At 49.4% G+C, this 21,149-nt stretch overlaps 1 protein-coding gene across 1 annotated transcript in view; it reads right to left on the reverse strand.

The window, feature by feature from the left end:
* Positions 1-21,149, reverse strand: part of ELK3 (ETS transcription factor ELK3) — a 69,230-nt gene that overhangs the window by 27,753 nt on the left and 20,328 nt on the right. The window contains exon 2 of the mRNA XM_061125602.1: positions 13,615-13,823. Coding sequence (XP_060981585.1) covers positions 13,615-13,821 — 207 coding nt within the window. The 5' untranslated portion in view covers positions 13,822-13,823. The remainder of the gene's footprint in view (positions 1-13,614; positions 13,824-21,149) is intronic.

The raw sequence follows: 21,149 nt of genomic DNA on the forward strand, positions 1-21,149 counted from the left end.
CCATGACCTTGGAAAGGTACTGAAACTCTGCCGGCTTCAGTTTCCTCACCTCAATTCAATGAACTGGAACACATTTAATATAAAATGTTGATATCCTCAGAGCAACATTTTTACATGAATTTAGGAAAATGAATTTTAAACAATCTTCAAAACACAAGGACAGTGGTATCTTTGAAAATCATACAAACGAATCCAAGATGTCACAAGAAGATGTATTAGATGGCTGCTTCCCCCAACTAGATGTCTAGTTCATTCCTAAAAGAGAAATAAAAATATCTCACAGGGCAGTTTGTTCTAAAAGGCCAATGTATGTCAGTGCCTCACTCGGAGAAGTCTTTAGAGCATGAGCTCTAACCCGGTGGAATTTCGCCCAGCAAGCAATGATCTAATTGAATAGCATCCTCATTATATCACACTGTCTTCTCATTTCATTCTGCCTTCAAGTAGTCAAAATTCCTTATATGGGTACTTTGGCATGCAGTCACAGAAGGCTTACGCAGTGACTCATGTGGCCCTCGCAACACTCTGAAACCCATTTCACAGATAAGGAATCTGGGGCTCGGAGCTGAGTACACAACCCAGTAAGCAGCAAAGGGGAGTCTCCAGGCTCCCGGCTTTGCAGCCAACACCCGGGCTTCAGCTCCTCGTCTTAGGTTTCCATCCAGACCATGGTCTGACTCACTCCTTCCCGACACAGAAATTGACTGTCCTCTCTCCAAAATCAGAACAAGAACTCACTGTAGGAGTCATGCTTCAAGCTCCTCCTCCATCACAAGCAAACACTGAAGACGCGTTTGTATGAAAAGCTCCTTGCTCGGCTCTGAGGAACGGCAAAGGAAGGGAACCTGGCTCCATCCGCATCCTTGGAGCATCTGACAGCTACGCAGACGGTTGTGGCAGCCCCTGCCTCCTCTGGCCCCACCACCTGGACCCGAGGGGACACAGTGGTTGGCCAGCCATACTGGGCTCTGCTGGGAACCTGTTATGGGTAGACTCACCGCACACCGTCTGCCCTAGGGCAGCTATGACAGGGCCCCTGAGACCCAACCCATGAGTCTTAACTGCCTGCCCGGGAGCAGTCCTCCCCCTCGCTCATAAGGTGAAGAGCTTCCATAAAGTCCACATCCACTCAGAACCTCGGGATGAGACCTTATCTGGATGGAGGGTCTTTCACGTGTAATCGGCTAAGGACGTCAGGATGGGATCGTCCTGGAGTTACGTGAGCACTGAATTCAGTGACCGACGTCCCACGAGGAAAGGAAAGCTCCAGACACACACATAGGAGGAAGGCCATGGGAAGGCAGCGGCGAGGCTTGGAGGATGCAGCTACAGGTTAGGAAGCAAGGGTTTCCAGGGGCCCCAGAAGCTGGAAACGGCCAGGAAGGAGGTTCCCCGAAAGCCTTCGGAGGGAGCCTGGTCCTGCTGACAACTCGACTTCACACTTCTGACCTCCACAACTTGTAGGGAATGCACTTCTATTGTTTTGAGCCACCAACTTGTGTGTTAATTTGTCACAGCAGCCCAAGGAAACATCCTCTTCCTTCTTAATGTCTCTGTCCAGCAGGGTGGCGAGGCATGGTTCCTCTCAGAGCTCGGCCGGCCCGCGGGCCAGCACGGGGCCGAGGGCACCCGGCGGGTGCGGCCTGGGCCGCCCTGGGTGCAGTGTGGAAGCCCGGAGTGCACAGTCTGCACACAAGCGCGCACAGCCGCCCCCACTTGCAACTTCTAAGAATAACGCGCTGCCAATAAAGGGCTCCAACCCTGTCTCGGAGTTGACTGACTCCCGGGGGAGGTTTCCATGCGGTTTGGGATGAGATCTCTTTACTCTCTGGCACTGCTAAGCCGCCGGGCAAACCGCCCTTCCAAACCCTCCTGGCACTGCTGCTCAAGAAACTCTTGCTGCCCCACTGGGGGCGGGGGCAGACCTCGTGGCATTAAGGGCATCCTCCCACCCCCCGGGCTCGTAGCTTCTTCCCACTGGGCAGGAGTCTTGTCTCCCACTGGCCCCCTTTCAACACTCAAGGGTATTTTTATTAAAAGGTCTCTGGAGTGTTGATAAAATAGAATGCAGAACTGCTCCCCTCTTTGCCCCGTGGGTGGGGGAGCTGTTGGCAGCGACCCCACTTGGAGCAGCCGCTGCCAGCACTGGCAGGTGGCTGGAGGGGGCGGGGGTTGGGGACCACAGGTGGTCTGGGAGCACATTCTCATCTCATTCTGGCTTTGCCACTGATTTTCCTGGAACTTCGTTTCCCCTCTCGGGTCTTCACGTGGTAAATGAGGGGCAGGCAGGGTGGGAGGGGATGTCAAGTCCCTTCCAACAACTGACATTCCAAGAGGGTGGATTTCCCTTGATGCGCCTCTTGTCTTGGTGCTCGCTCATCATTCCCTCCATCCTGCGTTCCCATGGTCCCAGCTCCCAAGTGGCTCTGGTAGAAGAACCCGCCTGCTAACGCAGAAGATGTGGGTTCAATCCCTGGGTCGGGAAGATCCCCTGGAGGAGGAAACGGCAATCCACTCCAGCGTTCTTGCCTGGAGAATCCCACAGACAGGGTAGCCTGGTGGGCTCCAGTCCATGGGGTCGCACAGTCAGATAGGACTGGCAGAGCACTAAGGCGGGCCAGCTCCCAGGCAGCGAGGGAGGAGCGCAGCGCAGAGGCGGCATCGCCCAGCGCGCAGTCAGCGGGAGGAGGTGACCGAACAGGAGCTGGAGGACGACCTGGGCCCGGCGGGAGAGGCAGAGGGCCAGTCCAGGTGCACGTGAGGTTTGGAAGAGGGCCTGGGGCTGGGGCGGGGCAGCAGGGCAGTCAGGCTGGGGCCAGATGGAGTAGAGAACTTGGAACCCTTCCTGGAGGCCGCAGGGCGCCAGGCAGGTACATGAGCAGAGGGGCCATGCTCTGATCTGGCCTTTTTTAACAGGTAAGCTTTTTGTTTTTAGTGTTTGTGCCAGGTGGCATGTGGGATCTTAGTTCCCTGACTGGGGATCGAACCCACGCCCCCTGCATTGGCAGTGTGGGGTCTGGACCACCAGGGAAGTCTCCTCCACCAGAACCACCACCTCATGTTTTCAGCAGGCTCGGAGGACACTGCCAGCAGTTCTTCCATTGTCATTTCAAACAACAAGCCCTGGAGGCGATGCCCTTCTCCCCGCCTGCCCTGGGGCAATCATCAACATTAGGAATACCTACCAGATTCAAGCTTGAGTTCTTGGCCCTGCAGCTGTGTGACCCTCCAGCTTTATAGTCCTGAGCATGGGCCTTGGGGTTGAGACACCTAAGTAGAAAGCCCTGCCGCTCACCAGTCGTCTCATCTTGAATCTGTTACTTAACCTGAGACTCAGTATCCCCATCTCTAAAATGGGTCCACTGCTGACAGAGCCGATGGGCATTTCACATGCAGGGAAATGAGTTTCTAAACAGGGCCTAGCTCAAAACAGAGGCTCCATGCATGGGAGTGCTCCCTGTTTCTGTCACAAATGTGGGGTAGGAACTGAGATAAACTGTCGCCGGAGCCCAAAGGAGATGGGAAGGAGGCGGTTCAGGGGAGCAGCTGGGCCCGGTGGGTGGGTGGTGGGCGGTGTGATGTGAGCACTAGGGGTTTTGTCAGTTTATCTCCACAACCACTCAATTTGCCTGCCACGAGAAGCCCAGAATTGGGAAGGCTCATGCCGGCAAGCTGGTGTGGGCTTGGGCAACGGCCTGACGTCAGCGGACTTGGCCAGGCTGCCGAGCGCTGCAGCCTCGTCAGCACGGTGTTGAAGTGACTCCCGAGACTCTGGGTGTTTCTTAGCAACGGCCCTATTTGGGGGAACAGTGAGTGCCAGAGGGGAAGCTGGCCTGGAAGTTTGTGCAAGACAGGCGGCACCCCTAATCAACCCTCAGGGTCCCCCCGGCAGGCTGGCTCCCTCACGCCAGCGGCTCCCTCCCGGGCAACGAGGGCCAGGCTGGAAGCCTGCCACGAGGCCATCAGCTACCTCGCAGGTTTCCGGGCAGCGTCCCAGCCCGAAAGCTTGCAGAGAGGGCCCGGGTCATCCCCGTGGCCCCCAGGCAAAGCCCAGTGGCCATCTGTTGTACTTTTAACCATCCAAGCGGCTGACAAGACACGAAAAAAAGACACCCAACAAAACACGCCCGGCCCTCAATACTCGGACCCAGGGCTGAGCACAGGACCGTCTGAAACACAAAACACCCCCGAACAGAGTCCAAGATAGACGGGTCTTCTGTGAAGTTTCACAACCCACGAAGGTGTTCTAGAAAGTTCCAGGACACAAATGCTCGCCGGACTTTTGTTCTTTCTCCACTCTGACAGACAATACATCACATAATCTTCACACAATTTATTTGGAGGAATTAAAGAATTCCACCCGGGCCAGGCTTCTCGGTGCAGGCAGTTGGGTTTAGATATGTATTATTAATACAAACATTTTCCTGTCGTGATTGCACACCCAATTTAAAATGAATTATCCAATTAAGTTAAGAAGGTGATGCATTCTGCTTCCAGGAATATGTTGCCAGTGACTCTGTCTTGACTGTTCTCCCCTAAAAACCCTTCCAATTAAGTTAAGACCGTTTGGTACATCGTGAGGCTAAGCCGGGAGGTTGCTGTGGAGACAGGAGGAGTTTTCATCATATCACTATTTCAATCTCCTGATGAGAAGGGAGCTGGCAGAGCTCTCAGCCTCCCCCTGGGATGAGTGTTCACTGCCAACAACAACAAGGACAAAAAGCTCTGTTGGACAGAAAAGGATGAAAGATCGTGTAAGCTTCCAGATCTCCTTCTGCAGCTACCCAGAGAGCCATGGCTTGGGCTTCCTCGAGCAGAAGCCAGTTGGCGGGTGCATGCAAGAGGCAGACGCCCCCCTGTCCCTTCTCTCCCCCTCGCGCTCGGTCAGTTCTAGAGGGGGACATGCAGATCTGATGCGGAAGGTGTGACGGCACCAGCTCGGCCAGCAGACAGCAATCGACTGGTACCAGTTAGCCACAAAGATCGGGGCTATGGGGTCGGACTGAGACAGCACCGATGTCACGAAGAGTCAGAGGAAACACGGATGTTTATTTCTAAAATGCAAGCCTGACCCTGGCACTCTCTCGCTGACAGCCCTGTACTGGCTCTCTGCTGCCCTCGCCCTCACGTTCACGCCCCGCTCACTCCTGCCGTCCCATCCCTCCCTCCTTCCCTAAGGAAACGCTCAGACTCTTCCACACCGCCCTGTCTTTGCACATGCTGGTCCTTTCCTCAGCATATCCCCCCCCTCCTTTTGTCAGTCTGGTAAATGAGTTCTTACTCTTCCAGACCTGGGTCAGATGTCTGGACCCCTGGCAGCTTTTTTTTAAAGAAAGGCAGCCTGTCTTTACAGGCTTCCCTGGTGGCTCAGACGGTAAAGAACTGCCTGCAGCACAGGAGACCTGGGTTCAATCCCTGGGTTGGGAAGATCCCCTGGGGAAGGGCATGGCAACCCATTCCAGCATTCTTGCCTGGAGAATTCCAAGGAGAGAGGGGACTGTGGGTTATAGTGCATGGGGTCTCTAAGAGTTGGACATGACTAACACTTTACTGCAAGGGAGACGCCAGAATCACAGCCAAGTCAGCGCTTTGCTATCATAACTGGTTTTCGTGTTTGTCTCCTTGAGCAGCTGCTAAACCACTCAAGGGCAGGGAATCTGTTTTCAAAGGAATGGCCTAACCATAGAAGAAAAGGCAGAGAGGACAGAAAGCAGCCATACCAACTAGAGAAGGATGTACAGGCATCTCTCAGAAATACCACAGACTTGGTGCCCCAGATCCCCGCCAATAAAGTGACCATCACACTAAGGCAACTATCGCAATAAAGTGAGACACAAGCTTTTTCGTTTCACAGTCCGCATAAAAGCTATATTTATGCTATACTGTAGTCTCTTAAGTGTACAACAGCATTATATCTGAAAAAACAACACTTATATACCTTTAAAATACTTTATTAAGACAAATGCTAACCATCATCTAAGTCAATCTTTTTGAAATAGCGACATCAAAGATCACTGATCACAGATCACTATGACAAACGTAATACTAATAAAAACGTCTGAAACACCGTGAGAATTACCAGACTCATTCAACACAGGGTTGCCACAAACTTTCAATTCATAAAGAAGTGCAGTTTCTGCAAAGTGCAATAAAACGAGGTATGCCTGTATAATTAGAAACCACACAGAAGTTGTTCATGAAGTGAGTAAATGTTGTGAATCCCAGGGGTTCCCCACGCCCCTCACACTCAGGCCCATGGGTGCCGGCAGTACTCAGGGCCAGAGACACGTGTGTTCTGGGTACAGACACTTCTCTTCCCCACCCCAGGACAAGAGATTTTAAAACCAAGTCTGCCTGATGTTATTAAGAGTTGCCAAACTATTTAATAAATAAAATCTCTGTGAGAAATCCTTATGTCTACATCAGGCTGTAGAAGTACCTTCTGGAAGACTCAGTTTAAACCTAAGAGGAGAAAAAACCCTACCCCCAAAATGTAAGCCATCAGAACTACTGATGCAATGAACCAGTCCACCTCTGAGGCTCACAGCAAGACAGCAAAACAAGCTGTTTGGTAGGAGACGACAGTGAAATGCCCAGGCATGCACTGAGCATCCCGTTTAGGTCTCTGTCCACTCTGGGTTCTGCCCTTCAAGAGCTCAGACACAGGTGTCCTCTCATGACCTTCGTGCTTCCAACCTGGGACTCAGGGCATTGAGTCACTTCTTGAACAGCTGCTGCTGCTAAGTCACTTCAGTCGTGTCCCACCAGGCTCCCCCGTCCCTGGGATTCTCCAGGCAAGAACACTGGAGTGGGTTGCCATTACCTTCTCCAATACATGAAAGTGAAAAGTGAAAGTGAAGTCACTCGGTCGTGTCTGACTCTTAGCGACTGCATGGACCGCAGCCCACCAGGCTCCTTCGTCCATGGGATTTTCCAGGCAAGAGTACTGGAGTGGGGTGCCATTGCCTTCTCCATGAACAGCTTCTGGGTGGTTCTAATTATATAGGCATACCTTCTTTTACTGTGCTTTGTAGATACTGTGTTTTTTTACAAATCCAGGATTGGGACCACTGGGGCCAGTAGGTTTTTCCTCTAATCTGTGTCTTGTATTAAAGTCCTCTGCTCTTTCAGGGCATGGAACCCCCGAATTTCCAGAGACTCTGAAAGCCTCTAAGGCGGGGCTCATCTTCACGGCCTTTGTTCCACCCTAGGGACCCAGCACAGCGCCCAGTCCACGGTGAACATACTGTGACGCGCCGTTCACGGTCTAGTTTCACACCTGCAGCTGAATCGAGCTGCTGAACATGTCACAGGAACAGTGCTCCTTTAGGATTTGCTGACTCAAACCACAATCTCCAAAGCTCTCCTTTGGTGCGTAATTGTGAAAATCTAAAGGCAAGCCCAGGAGTGTGAGATGTATACATCACATGGGTTGAAGTGTGCTCCCCAAAAGCGTAGGGGAAAGCCTAGTCACAGGACCTGTGGATGTGACTTCACAGAGGTGAGCGAGTTAAGATGCGGTACTGAGGGTGGACTCTAATTCAGTACACCTCATGTCCTTTTAAGACACAGGGAGCGATGCCATGAGATGACAGAGGCAGAGACCGGAGCTACAAGTTGAGGAATGCCAAGGACTGGCGACCACCGCTCGGAGCTCGGGAGAGGTGAGGAAGGATTCCACCCAAGTCTCAGAAGGAACATGGTCCTGCTGACACCCTGACTTCAGCTTCTAGCCCCCAGAACTGCAGAACAAATATCTGCAGTTTAAAGCCCCCCACTTAGTGGCAAATTGTTACTGTAGCTCTAGATAATTCACACAATAACCGGAAGGCAGTAACTTTTTTCTAACATGCATTTAGTGTCGACTTTCACGATAGAAGTGATTTGAATCTGGGTGGAGGGCGCTTCACCATGTTATCCGTTTACTCATTCTTTGCTTCCAGTACTTACTGAGCCCCGGGTGTGTGCCAGACGCTGTGCAGAGCACCAGAGAGACGACAGTGGGTAAGCCAGGAGCCTGTGGTGCAGATGGCTCTGTGAATGGTCACAGAGACAAACAGCTGCACCGCCAGGCAGTCAGTCTTACAAACACAGATAAGAGAAGTGACGGGCATTTTCATCGTGTCCTTACCAGTGCTGATCAAACCAGTCCGTCCTAAAGGAAATCAACCCTCAACATTCACTGGAAGGACGGCTGCTGGAACTTCAATATTTTAGGCACCTGATGCGAACAACCAACTCATTGGAAAAGACCCTGATGCTGGAAAAGATTGAGGGCAGGAGGAGAAGGGGACGACAGAGGATGAGATGGTTGGACGGCATCACTGACTCAATGGACAGGAGTTTGAGCAGGCTCCAGGACACAGTGAAGGACAGGGAAGCCCGGTGTGCTGCAGCCATGGGGTCGCAGAGTCAGACCCGACGAACAACTGAACAACAGCCGGGTGCTGAGCACCTGAGCGCGTGGTCACACGTACTCCTCACACAATCCAGGGAGGAAGGGGCTTTTCGGTGCCCACTTCCCCATCAGGGATCCGAGACACAGGGACGGAGACACGGTAGGACTCTACCAGGATGGCAGGGACCACAAAGGGAGCATGAGGAGGGGAGGCTTGCCCCCGGGGAAGCACGGGGAAGTGTCTGACTAGGAGGGGCGGGAGGTGTCATTGAAATATGAAAGCATCTGTGAAAGCTTAATTTTCAAATCAGCCAAAATAGTATTAAAAAGCATCACAGGGACTTCCCTGGTGGTCTAAGTGGTTAAGAATCTACCTTCCAATGCAGGGGACACAGGTTCAACGCCTGGCCGGGGAACTGAGATGCCATGCGCTGAGGGGCAACTGTGTCTGCACACCACAGCTGGAGAGCACACGTGGCAACGAAGATCCACGTGTCACAACCAAGACCAACAGAGCCAAAAATAAATAAACAAATATTAAAAAAAAAAAAGCACAGAGCATGTCTCAGCACGAGCAAGAAGAGCTGCAACACCCAGGACATGCACGACCCGCGCCCACCCCAGCGTGGGGCAGGACGCAGGCACAAAAGTCCTAACTTTCCTCTTGGCACCTGCCTGAACTTTTCAAATAAGTGCTCAGGGAACTAGCCTCTGCATTATTATTGTGGCTTAACACTTGGCAGCACTGAACATGCTCGGGTACTGTTTTTAGCCCAGTTTCATTCATTCGCTCAGTCGTGTCCGACTCTTTGTGACCCCGTGGACTACAGCACGCCAGGCCTCCCTGTCCTTCACCAACTCCCGGAGCTTGCTCAAACTCCTGTCCACCCAGTCGGTGATGCCATCCAACCATCTCAGCCTCTCTCGTCCCCTTCTCCTCCTGCCTCCAATCTTTCCCAGCATCAGGGTCTTTTCTAATGAGTCGGCTCTTCGCATCAGGTGGCCAAAGTATTAGAGCTTCAGCTTCAGCCATCAGTCCTTTTAATGAATATTCAGGACTGATTTCCTTTAGGATTGACTGGTTTGATGTTCTTGAAGTCCGAGGGACTCTCAAGAGTCTTCTCCAACACCACAGTTCAAAGGAATCAATTCTTCACTGCTCAGCCTTTTTTTGGTCCAGTTCTCACATCCATACATGCCTATTGGAAAAACCATAGCTTTGACTAGACAGACCCTTGTCAGCGAAGTAATGTCTCTGCTTTTTAATACACTGTCTAGGTTTGTCATGGCTTTTCTTCCAAGGAGCGAGCAGCGTTTAATTTCATGGCTGCAGTCACCATCTGGAGTGATTTTGGAGCCCAAGAAAATAAAGTCTGTTACTTTTTCCATTGTTTCCCCATCTATTTGCCATGAAGTGACGGGACCGAATACCATGACCTTCATTTTTTGAATGTTGAGTTTTAGGCCAGCTTTTTCACTGTCCTCTTTCACCTTCATCAAGAGGCTCAGCCCTAACCATGTGTTAACTTAGCTAATCCCTACCACAATACTATGACATAGTCTCTACTCTTATACCCATTTTACAGAAACTAAAGTTGAGGCCAAGAGAAATTAGGCAAAGCACTTAGTCATGGAGCTGGATTTAAATCCAAACCATGTAGCCCAGAGTTAATGCTATTATTGTAGTTCTCACTGTGATAATCTGCGTGGGGCTGGGGGGCGTGGGACTTGATGGCATCCTCTTGAGGAACAAGGATTAAAGAGCCTCAGCCCCAACCTGGTACCTTAGCCCATACATTGTTCTCTGATGTCTTCTGCAAAGTTTTGCATACATTTTCCACTTTTTCCCTCTGCCCATTTCTAAGTATTAGAATGGGTTAAAAATGTAGCATGCAGCATATAAAAACAACGATATCCTCATGCCTGCTTACTCTGGTGGGAAAACTTGCCTATTAGGGCAAACCAAGGGATGTGCAGTTTCAGCCAACAGTGAAGAGACGCGAGCTGGCACAGAGGAGGGAAGACGACAGGAACAAAGCAGCAGCTGGCGAGGTGGGGCGTCACCTAACCATGCCACATGCAGAGCAGGTTCTGGGCAAGGGGGATGCGGGGGAGGGGAGGGGGCAAGGAGGACGGGGACCGAGGAAGGCACTGCAAGGCAGGCAGGGTCACAGGAGGGCCGGGGGACCGTGAGAAGCACAGGCAGTGAGGATGGGGCCCAGCGAGGGTGCCCGCGTGGTCAGGGGCTCCACATTCACAGAGACCTTCCCCGACTCTCTCTCAGGTGAGAGATCGGACCATGAAGACTGCCGTTTTTGTGTATCAAACATAGTCAGATATTGCCAATTTCATACCATTCAACTTATACATAGAGTCCTAGAGTCACACTGACAAAACTGAAAAAGTGTTCATCACAAAATGTAAAATACAACTTTTTAACCTTCTTTCATCTCTTCTTCCACTTCTTCCCCCTTTCTGTTCTTTCTCTCCCCTCACTCACTCAGGCCCCCTCCTCTCTTCTCCCGCTCCTCCCCCATGTCCTCCCTCCTTCTCTTTTCACTTCAAACTATATTTAGTGTCTGGTGTCAGGACTCCCCTCGAGGTGCAGTGATGAAGAATCCACCTTCCAATGCAGGGGTCACGGGTTCGATCACTGGTCGGGGAATTAAGAGCCCATGTGCCTCAGGGCGACTAAGCCTGCTTGGTGCAACTACCAAACCCAGCACGGCCGAAATAAATAAATAACTTAAAAATTTAAAAAAATCGTATTAAAAAACCAACAACCCTGTATTCAGTGTCTAATGACCATTGCAGGTCTCAAGAGAGAGTCAAACGGCCACGTGCACACACAGCACACGGTGTGCGTGTTCCCAAGGAAGGAGGAAGGGCATCTTCTCCTGGTGGCCGAGCCCGCCCGGCACCTGGACAAGAGCCACGCTGGCCCTCGCTCTCAGCGCGAGCTGCCGGCACGACGGTCACGCGGCCAGACCTTCGCTCCACCCAGCAGGAGGGTGAGCAGGCCACACTGGCCACTCAGACCCGGGGTGCTCCATGAAAAGCAGAAACGTCCAGGGCTGCGACACCTTCGTGCTGTGTGATTGCCCACCTGGAGGTCAGGAGGCACGGAAAACAAACGGTTCAGATGGCCGAGCGTGTGCCTTCCGGGCAGGAACGTGGGCACCCTGGCTCTACCGCTCTCTGGCTGCAGGACTGTGGGCAAGGTTCCCATCGAAGGCCCACGTCCTTACCTATAAAGGAAGAGATGCCCGCAGGACAGGCTCAGGGGGTGTGGAGACCAGGCTGAACAAAGCATGCAGGGTGACTGCAGAATCTGAAACTGCTTTCCCCAGAGGTTTAAAAATCTGCCCAAGGGATATCAGACATACACTGGACTGCACGACTTGGCCTGTCTCTTGGGGAAGTCACCTTAAGGCTCTGCTCTCTCTTTGGACTGAAGTCCCAGTCCTCCGTCCCGATGCCTGGGCCATGTGAAAAAGGGAAAACCAAGTCACAGACCCCGAACCCCTTTTCTGTGATGCCTTGATTTAAAACTATAAAATCACTTTGTTTTTTTGTCAGTCTCAAAGTCATGCTCTTAGGCATTCTGCCAGCCAGCAAGATGACAGTTTTCCTTCAGAGGGCCCCAGTTCTCACTGTGACTTAGAACCTGGGAAAAGGCAAAACAATAAACCATCTGTGAGGCTTCCAGACAGTGCAATTTGTGAGAAGTGCTTTTTACATCTTGATAGGACTCTGCATTAAGCCGGCATTAATTAATTGCTACATTAAAGGGAAGCACCTTTAACATTTCAATGACATAATCATATGCAATTACGATCATATAAAGGAACACTTTATAATTAACGATGCCTCCACTTCCTGAAATGTGTAATCCTTCTGTCTCGAATTCCAAAGAGGTTGGCAGGAGGATGGCACTAAAGATAGTTCAGGAACTAATATTTAAATCAGTTTTAAATTCACCTTTCAACATGAATAGTAAAACCGGAACAAAAGCTTACCCTTATTAGACTCCAAATCTTTATGTCTATGAGGCTAAATATTCAGCAACAATAGCTCCACACAGAAATGGTCAACAATTACAGGCCTGAAATGATTACCCCTCAAGAGCAATAATTTTGCCCCAGCAGGCACATCAATTGCTTTTCCAGAAACGCATTACAGCTCACTCCGACTGTCCAGGCTTTGGAAACTATGTAGTGTTATCATTAATAGAGCACTTTGACTTATTTCCGGGACTTAAACATGAGAATGGTTTTGCTTTTAATTAGGGAGGTTTCCCACGAAATCACGATCCCCAAGTAACAAGCATTGCTCTAAGTGTTCCACATATGCTGGCTTGTTTAGTTCTACACAGCAGTCCTGAGCCCACACTATTTGAGCCCCATTTTATAAATGAGGACAGCAGGCACCCAAATGTTAAATAGCTTGCCCCAGGTACCATCCCCCCCCCACCCTGGAAAAGCCTGTTTGAGTGAGTCACAAACCAGACAGGATAAACAGACTTTCTCGATTGTCACATTCATTCTGTCACTCTGCCTATGACGGAGGCCCCAGAACCTCCCTGCATCTAATTTCTATTGTGAGAAAATTTCTGCAGCAACCACAGAAGAAAATGCAGAGGCAACAAAATTTGACCCACAGTAACACCTAAAGGGCGGACCTCCCTGGTGGCTAAGTGATAACCTGGCAATGCGGGAGATGCAGGTTCAATCCCTGGGTGGGAAAGACCCCTTAGAGAAGGAAATGACACCCACTCCAGTATCCTTGCCTGGGCAATCCCGTGGACAGAGGAGCCTGGCGGGCTACACTCCATGAGGTCGAGAAAGAATTGGACACGACTTATGAGACTAAACAACAAAAACACCACCACCTAAAGGGCGGCCGGAAAAAAAGTCCCTATAGCACAGCCTTTCTTAAACAGCACCCAAACTTGCATCGACAGCCCCTGTTTGATGCCCTTCACGGTACACTCCCTGGAGAAGGAAATGGCAACCCACTCCAATATTCCTGCCTGGAAAACCCCGGGGACAGAGGAGCGCGGTGGGCTATCACTGCACTGGGTCGCAAAGAGCTGGCCGTGGCTGAACACGCGCGTGTGCACACGCACCGTGCGCTATTTCCCGCTGTCCTCAGCGGGCTGTGACGGTGGCTGCCCCCCACCCCCGGGACAGCCCCCCGAAACGGCAGAGGTGTACCTTGTCATAATAGTACCGCAGGGCTCTGCTCAGCTTGTCATAGTTCATGTTCGTTTTGTTTTTCCGGAGTCCCCACAGCTTGGCCACTTCTTCTGCCTTGAGCAGCTTGAATTCACCATCGTTGGAGGTCCAGCAGATCAGGTGCTCATGTTTCTGGTCCAGCAGCAGCTGCAACAGGAACTGCCACAGCGTGATTGCACTCTCCATACCTGGGGGGGGGGGAGGCTCATGAGTGCAGCTGCCGAGGCCGGGGGGCACCACCCCCGCCCCGCGAACCTCGGCAAGGGACCTTCACGTCCATCCCAACCGCCACGCTGAGTCATATCTGGCTGCATGTCTGCAAACAGCCAGAAATACAGGGACGCCCTGTGACCCCGGGATTCGCCGCACACATCCCCACAGGTGACAGGGGTACACTGGGAATGACATGGAAAAACGATGAATGGACTGCCCCTTCCTGCATCAGTCCTCATACACACGATTGCCCATGCAACGAACGTGGTGTCTGTACCCGTTCATCCTATCAGCCCCCTCGCTGGTCAGCCTCTAGGCTGTTACCTGGATGAAGCACCGGAGCCGCCAAGTGCGGTTACCGAGGGGCCGGGGGTATACCAATAGGTGTGCTGCGTGAGGCGCTTCTCTAAGAAGGGACTTTGTTAGGTTACTTTCTGTATTCCTAGTGCCCTGATAACCCCGCCCAATGCCCGACCGATACATGCTTAAAGACCTGAGGAATCAGTTACTGCCACTTAAAGAGTTGGTCTCTTTCTCAGGCACTTGTCACGTTGCAGATAGAAACACCTTTTGTGGGACTTCCCTGATGTTCTTAGATTCTGCGCTCCCAGTGCAGGGGGCCTGGGTTCGATCCCTGGTCAGGGAACTAGATCTCACATGCCACAGCTAAGAGTTCACATGCCACAACTAAAGATCCCACATGTGTAAATAAGACCCTGCACAGCCAAAAAAAAAAAAAAAAAGCCCACCATTGTCACAAGCACAGAGATGGGAAATGCACTCTTTTCTTCACTATGAGAAGGAAGCCTATAAAACGTTATCTTTTCCCCTTGACTCTGTTGAGGACTTTGTAAATGCTGTTCCTTCTAAAATGCTGCTCCTCAGCTTTAGAGTTTGGTGAAATTCTACTCATCCAGCACTACCCAGTTGATATGGAACCTTCTCAAGGAAATTTTTCCCCACTCTCCCAGGCAGTTCCCAACTTCAGACATTTGAAGACTTTCATGGCAATGGGTACTGACTGTAAAAATTACAACAATGCCCATTTGTCTCATCAACAATTGCACATCAGGAAAGGAGAGGCGGTTGGGCTGGTCTCAAGAGCTTCATCATAGCTCAACCCTCATGACTGGACACGTGAAGTGCCCTGGGTTTCGATCTGGGAAGGATGCTGGAATGAGGAAGCCCAGGATGTCCAGAGGGTGGAACGCTGGCTTTCGGCACAGATAGAAGCTTCGAAGGCCAGTTGTGAGGTGTGGACAAAGCCAGAGAGAAGTAGGGATCGTGCCGTGATGCAAAGAGGGAACACTGAAGCCCCAGGAGGCAGCCAGGGTGACGGGAGCTAGGGCGCAGTGAGAAGCGCACGACTCTGGGAGACCCAGAAGCCAGAGTAACAGCCCAGGGAGACTTATCTGTGCCAACATTTCTGTCAACTTCACACCTCCTCTTCTGCATTTCTCTTAAAGGGGCAGCTTTCAGACTGACCAATCATTTTTCTCCCTTTCCACACAGGGATTCATGTGGAAAATACCTAGCTTTCCAGTATTTATTTCCTTATTTCCTTTCACATGTTCAGCCAAAAGAACACATTTTACTGTTTCTCTGAGCAACATGGGTTTCTCAGTTAAAGAGAAACAGAATAGTAATGTTCTTCAAATACCCATAGGGCACTTTTTATTTACGGCTCTTTAAAGGAGATATTCTTTTCAGAAATCAATCTTCATCACAATGGCCACTCAGTCCGTAAGACAGTAAATCACTTCCTTGTTGGATTAAAACCGCCTTTTGTATCTCATGAGTCTCATAAACACAACCATGGTGATGCACACACAGCAGCCCCCCAGCTCCAGCTCCGAATACGAGCTTGCGATTATTTGAGGACGGCCCACAGCATACTCCCCATCACTGGCACTAAGAATCGCTAACAGCGGTCTCAGATTCTTCGGCATTTTCGCACCCAAACCCTTCAGGCAGTAAGCTTTCAAATATCTCTAAAATTTTAAAGTGGATGCTCGGAGGAACCTGCTCCAAAGGGCAGAAGGCTGCCAGTGGGTTTGGAGTCTGATGGAAGGGATTCCTGGGTCGGGGGCTCTAGCCGCTCACACCTCCCCCACCTCTGACATGAGCCATCACGTTCCTGATGGAACAGGAGGACAATGTGAACATCTCCATGTGTTCCACACTTAGTGCTTCTCCCAACCAGGACTCCTCAGAGCTTCTTGTGCTTCCTGGAATCCCTTCCCATGGCACTCCAACCCCGTGTATTGGAGCCATGTGCCCCAGGCATAAACAATGAGGACCTACTGTACAGTAGACCAGATAACTGTTCTCAATCTTCCACTCCTCTCCCTTTCAAGTGAGCGTGCAGCAGTGGCCCAGAATGGGTAGAGTACTTTTCCCACATCCCACGGATATTTGGGGATGGCCACGCTATTTGATTTGGCCAATGGAATGATGAGCGGAAATGACAATGTGCCATTTCTCAGCTGAGGTCTAAGAGGCTTCCAGTGTTTGCGCCTTCCCTCTTGTGTTCCTGTTATTACTGTGAGGCTGTGGCCCAAAAATGAGACACGTGGAGCCAATCTGAGCTCGACCCAAAACCTGGAGCAAAGTCACACAAATCACAGTCTGAAGCAGTGCCCCTGAGGTCAACCAACGAGAAAAATAAATGTTGCCGGATACCAGCGGCTCTCAGGCTGTTTGTTACGCAGCATCATAGCAGCAAGAGCTGACTATTACAATGTCTTAGTCTAAAAAACTCTCTCTGCTGGGGTACAGTATCTTTACATTGTAAACTTACACTCACAATCATGAGGGGTGTCTAGGCATGAAAAAGCATGATATGCAGGGGGATTGGCGAATCCTGTCTTTACTCTGAGGGTTACAAGCGGGCCACATAAATGACCATAGGTGCTACGGCTTGGCCCTCAGCAAAACTAAGAGGAGGAAAGAGGGAAGGAAAAGGGAGATATGAGAGGAAAGTGAAGAGGCAGGGGAGCAAAGGGTAGGGACAGGGACACCCTCGTCAGGGCCCTGCCAGTTTCTAGAATTGATGAGCTGGGCCAAGGAGCGGCACAAGCCGAGTACCAGGCACCAGAGGGCTGCCCGCACACACTCAGAGCTTTGGCGAGGCGGGGTGGGCGGAGGAGGGGCCCCTTCCTGCCCATCACTCTCCCACATGGAGCTGTCGGAGCCAGGCTACCGCTGAGGGTGGGAGGATTCCTCAGAGGGTGGATGTGAGTAACAGGGCTGCACCGGAGGTGACTGAGTCATCGAGCCGCTCCTGCCTAACGCAGGGCAAACCCACCACCGATGCCCCATTCTCCTTCTCCAGCCCTCCAGCCACTCCACGCTGCTGGGTCCGCCAGCTTCCGCCAGCGTGCAGTCACACAAGCCTTCACTGTGCAACACCCAGCCACACGCTACTCAGAGGTGAGCCTCAGAAACATTTCCCCACGAGCTTATCACAGCGACAAACATCTGTCACCCACCTCTGCACTTGGCAGAAGTCGTGCTGGGCGACAGCGGGCCCCCCATGGCCCCTCTGGCCTCCACCCGTCCCACCCTCCCTGGTGACGGACATGGCCGAGTGCACGCGAGGCAGCGGGAACACGTAGGGCTTGGGGTGGACGGGTCAGCAACTGATCTCACCGCTGTGGTTCCCACCACTGGATACTCAGCGTCTCCTTGATCTTAGTTCCAACCTCAGTAACTGTGATGAAGTGTCATCATTTACACAACTGTTTTCACGTACAGTCACGCTTCACACCTTTGCCAGATACAAACTCTGCCCCGGTCAAGGACACTGGCAAAGAAAAGAGTCTCACACATGGCTGGGGAACACACTCTCCCCCCAACCACCAACACACAGTAGCAAATTGATCAAAATTAATATATCTCTCACCAAAAATATATATATATTTTTTTAGTGTTTTTTTTTTTAATTAATTCCTTGATGCCTAGACTCCTTAATAAAGTCCTATGTCTTAACATGAAGGTACAATCAAGCCCAGTGTATCTGCTGCCATTATGAAGAAGTGTATAATTCAGGCAGCATCCTATGGCTCTTACTAAATAAAAAGTTCAAGAAAGCACTGATGGTTGAGATTTATGTTTGATACATTATTATACAAGCAGGGGTCTGCTTTAACTTAATACGCTTCATCAGCCTAGCCTCATTTAGCTGACTTCCCACAACTCTCCACTTAAATTATGTACAATACATGAAAGAAATGCTATAATTTGCTTTAAAAACAATTTCCCAAATCAAACTTTCAGCTGACTAGAAAATGTTACTCTTTTTTCCCCCTTAGACCTTATTTTGAATGGACAAAATTTTATCAGGTATGGTAACGCCATTTTTTCCTTTTTCCAAGAGTCGATAAAATTTAATGTTTCATATGAACACATGATCCTTTGAAATCTTAAAATCTCATAAAATAATTTGAGAGCTGCAAAAATCATTGACTGATGGTTTTAAATTCTTTTCAATTTCACGGAAAGCACATGATTCTATTCTTATTTTTTCCTCTTTTTTCAAGGTTAAATTTTTATTGATTGAAAGATTCTTTAAATTTTATAGTGCTCATAATGCCACGCTTAATGTGAACATTAAGCTCTGCACTTTTATGTTTAGGAGGATCCACTGTGAAATCACTGCTCTTACTGGAAGAGATGCCCTCCGCATTAGATCCTCTCTGTACCCTCCCTGACTGCATCTCAACCCTGCCGCCCGCTGCAGATGGTTTCTCTCTCAGCACTTCTACTGGAACTAACCCAAGACCACGGTCACAGCAGCTGACAAGGCCTCTTCCAGGCCTCTCCAGAGAACAGAGCTACCTGCTATTTGCCCCAGCTGTTCCTTCTCTGTAATTTATAGCCTAGATGTTGCCACGGCGGAGGAGAGTTAGATCATTTAAAACAGTTTGGCAAATCTGAATAACACACATCCCTCCTTTGGAAGGAGCAGGAGGCAAAAAATTAACAGGTCCTCATGTGGGCAAATCATCTTCACTAAATATCTCATTACAGTCTCCCTTCAATATTAAGAAGAAAAATGGATATAAGTGCCTCAAGGTTTATAGTTCTTATACAACCAGCTGATCGCTCCCACCCTATGCAAATTAACAATTAATCTTACATATGACACATGATGCTTGGTTGAGAGGCAACCAACACAGAAGTTATGGTCCTGTAAGTTATTTTGAGTAAGATGTATTCATACAATTATACCCTACAAAGAGGAGAGAGACTCAATTCTCTCTCCACCTTTTTCAATTTTTTTTGAGTATCCATTTTATGCCAAGACACTCTCTGGGTATTTGGGACACATCAGAGACAAAGGAGATGACGACCTCTGTCTTCATGAATCTTACATTCTAATGGGAGAAGGCAGGCCATAAACAACAAACACATGACTATTAAAACACAGTATTTTGGAAAAACAGTGTTACAGGCAAAGGCAACCAGAGCAGGTTAAGGGGGTGGGAGCCTGGGGTGTGTGAGCACAAAGTCATGGAAGGCCTCATCGAGAAGCTAAGGGCCGAGAAATACCTTTGTTAAAAAATAATTTTCAAAATGGGTAAAATCGTGGATCTCCTACAGATATAAAATGAAGACATGTTAAAGATTTTATTTCACTCATTAGTCAACCAGGGAACTTGGCAGGGGTTCTAACAAGTTCAAAAAAGAATCTGAATAATAAAGGCATTTATAAATTAGGAATATTGAAATGAATGCATAAACAGGGGTGAGAGAGGAGTTAACTGAACTCTACAAGATAGGAGACAATTTGCATACCTATAGACAATAATTATTTTTGCTATCAGCTATCTCTAATTAATAGATTGTAAAATACCTTCCATAAAACCAGAATCACATCCTCCAGAGGCGATTAGAGTCTAGGCAACGCACAGTTTTTTGTGGAAGCATAATTATTTTCTACAACTTGCAGCAGATGAGAAGGTGAACTGCTTCTGTCTACTTAGAAGGCTACACAGTGAGGAAGAGCAGATTCAGAGCCAGACTATCTGGGTTCAAATTTAAGTACTGGTCCTATTTGGCTGAGGGACTTTGGTTAAGTTACTTAACCTTTCTGTGCCTCAGTGACCTCATAAGGAAAATGGAGATGACGACGATAAAGGTATCTCCCTTACAGGGCTGCTGCAAGGATTACATGAGTTATTAAGGACGCCCTTGAACTACACTTGGTACGTAGTGTTATTCCAAAGTTTACTATTATTTCTTAAGCAACAGAGAAACTTCTTCATAGATCATGTTGTGAGGCTATCAGGCCTTCAGCTAGCTCAAAGGCATCATTTAGATACTATATCCACCTTGGTTCTTTGTTCATTAGGCAATGATTCCACAACAGGCGCTGAAATCCAGGAAGAATCTTCAGCTCTTTGGTGACTGTTGTTTATAAGGTGACCTAGAATATGTTTATGTGGGTTTTTAAAAAGACTATCATCAAAAGATGAAAAACATCAACAGACACACACTACTATATATAAAATAAATAACAAAGACCTACTGCGTAGCACAGGGAACTATATTCACCATCTTGTAATAGTCTACAATGGAAAAGAATCTGAAAAAGAATATATATAAAATGAATCACACTGTGTGTACCTGAAACTAACTCAACATTGTCAATCAACTATATGTCAATATTTTTAAAAGTCAAAAAACAGATTTTTAAAACTTCTGGCAGAAAACTCAGATCCCTGAACACATACTTGCTGCCTCCAGCTTAAGAAACCCTGGTGTAAAATGCTTGTCCTGAAGCTTCCAAGGTGTTTCTCTAGCAAAGACAGCCCTTGGGTGCTCACACCTCTCTTGGGACTGGTTCTGCCCTGATCTATCTTGTGCCCCTGGAGCAGGGAAGGGAGTTAAGGAGACAAGAACCATTGGCTCCAAATGAGATAGAAGAAGGGCTCTGAAACGACGACCCAAGGGACAGCCGTGATGGCACCACTTGTAAAGACGAAGCCCAACTGGGGAGCGTTCCCCGGGCGGCTCACGGTGGAGGTGGACCAAGCATGAGGAGCTTGTCCACGGCACAGAGGAGGAGGGAGGGACATTCAGGCAGACTCTGAGCCATCACTTTCCACCCTCATTCTGTGTTTTCAACTCTTTTTGTCTTTAAAGAACACAGATAGTATCCTTGATTCACTCTTTAATCTGGAGGGAGTCTCAAAGAGAAGGATGCTACAGACTGAATATACTGATCACTCTCGTCATCGACGGTGCCTCCCTCTGCCCACTTTGTCAAATAAATGAATGAGTAAGCCTGAGTTTCG

This window comes from Dama dama, chromosome 22, assembly GCF_033118175.1.
Source record: "Dama dama isolate Ldn47 chromosome 22, ASM3311817v1, whole genome shotgun sequence".
Taxonomy (NCBI): domain Eukaryota; kingdom Metazoa; phylum Chordata; class Mammalia; order Artiodactyla; family Cervidae; genus Dama; species Dama dama.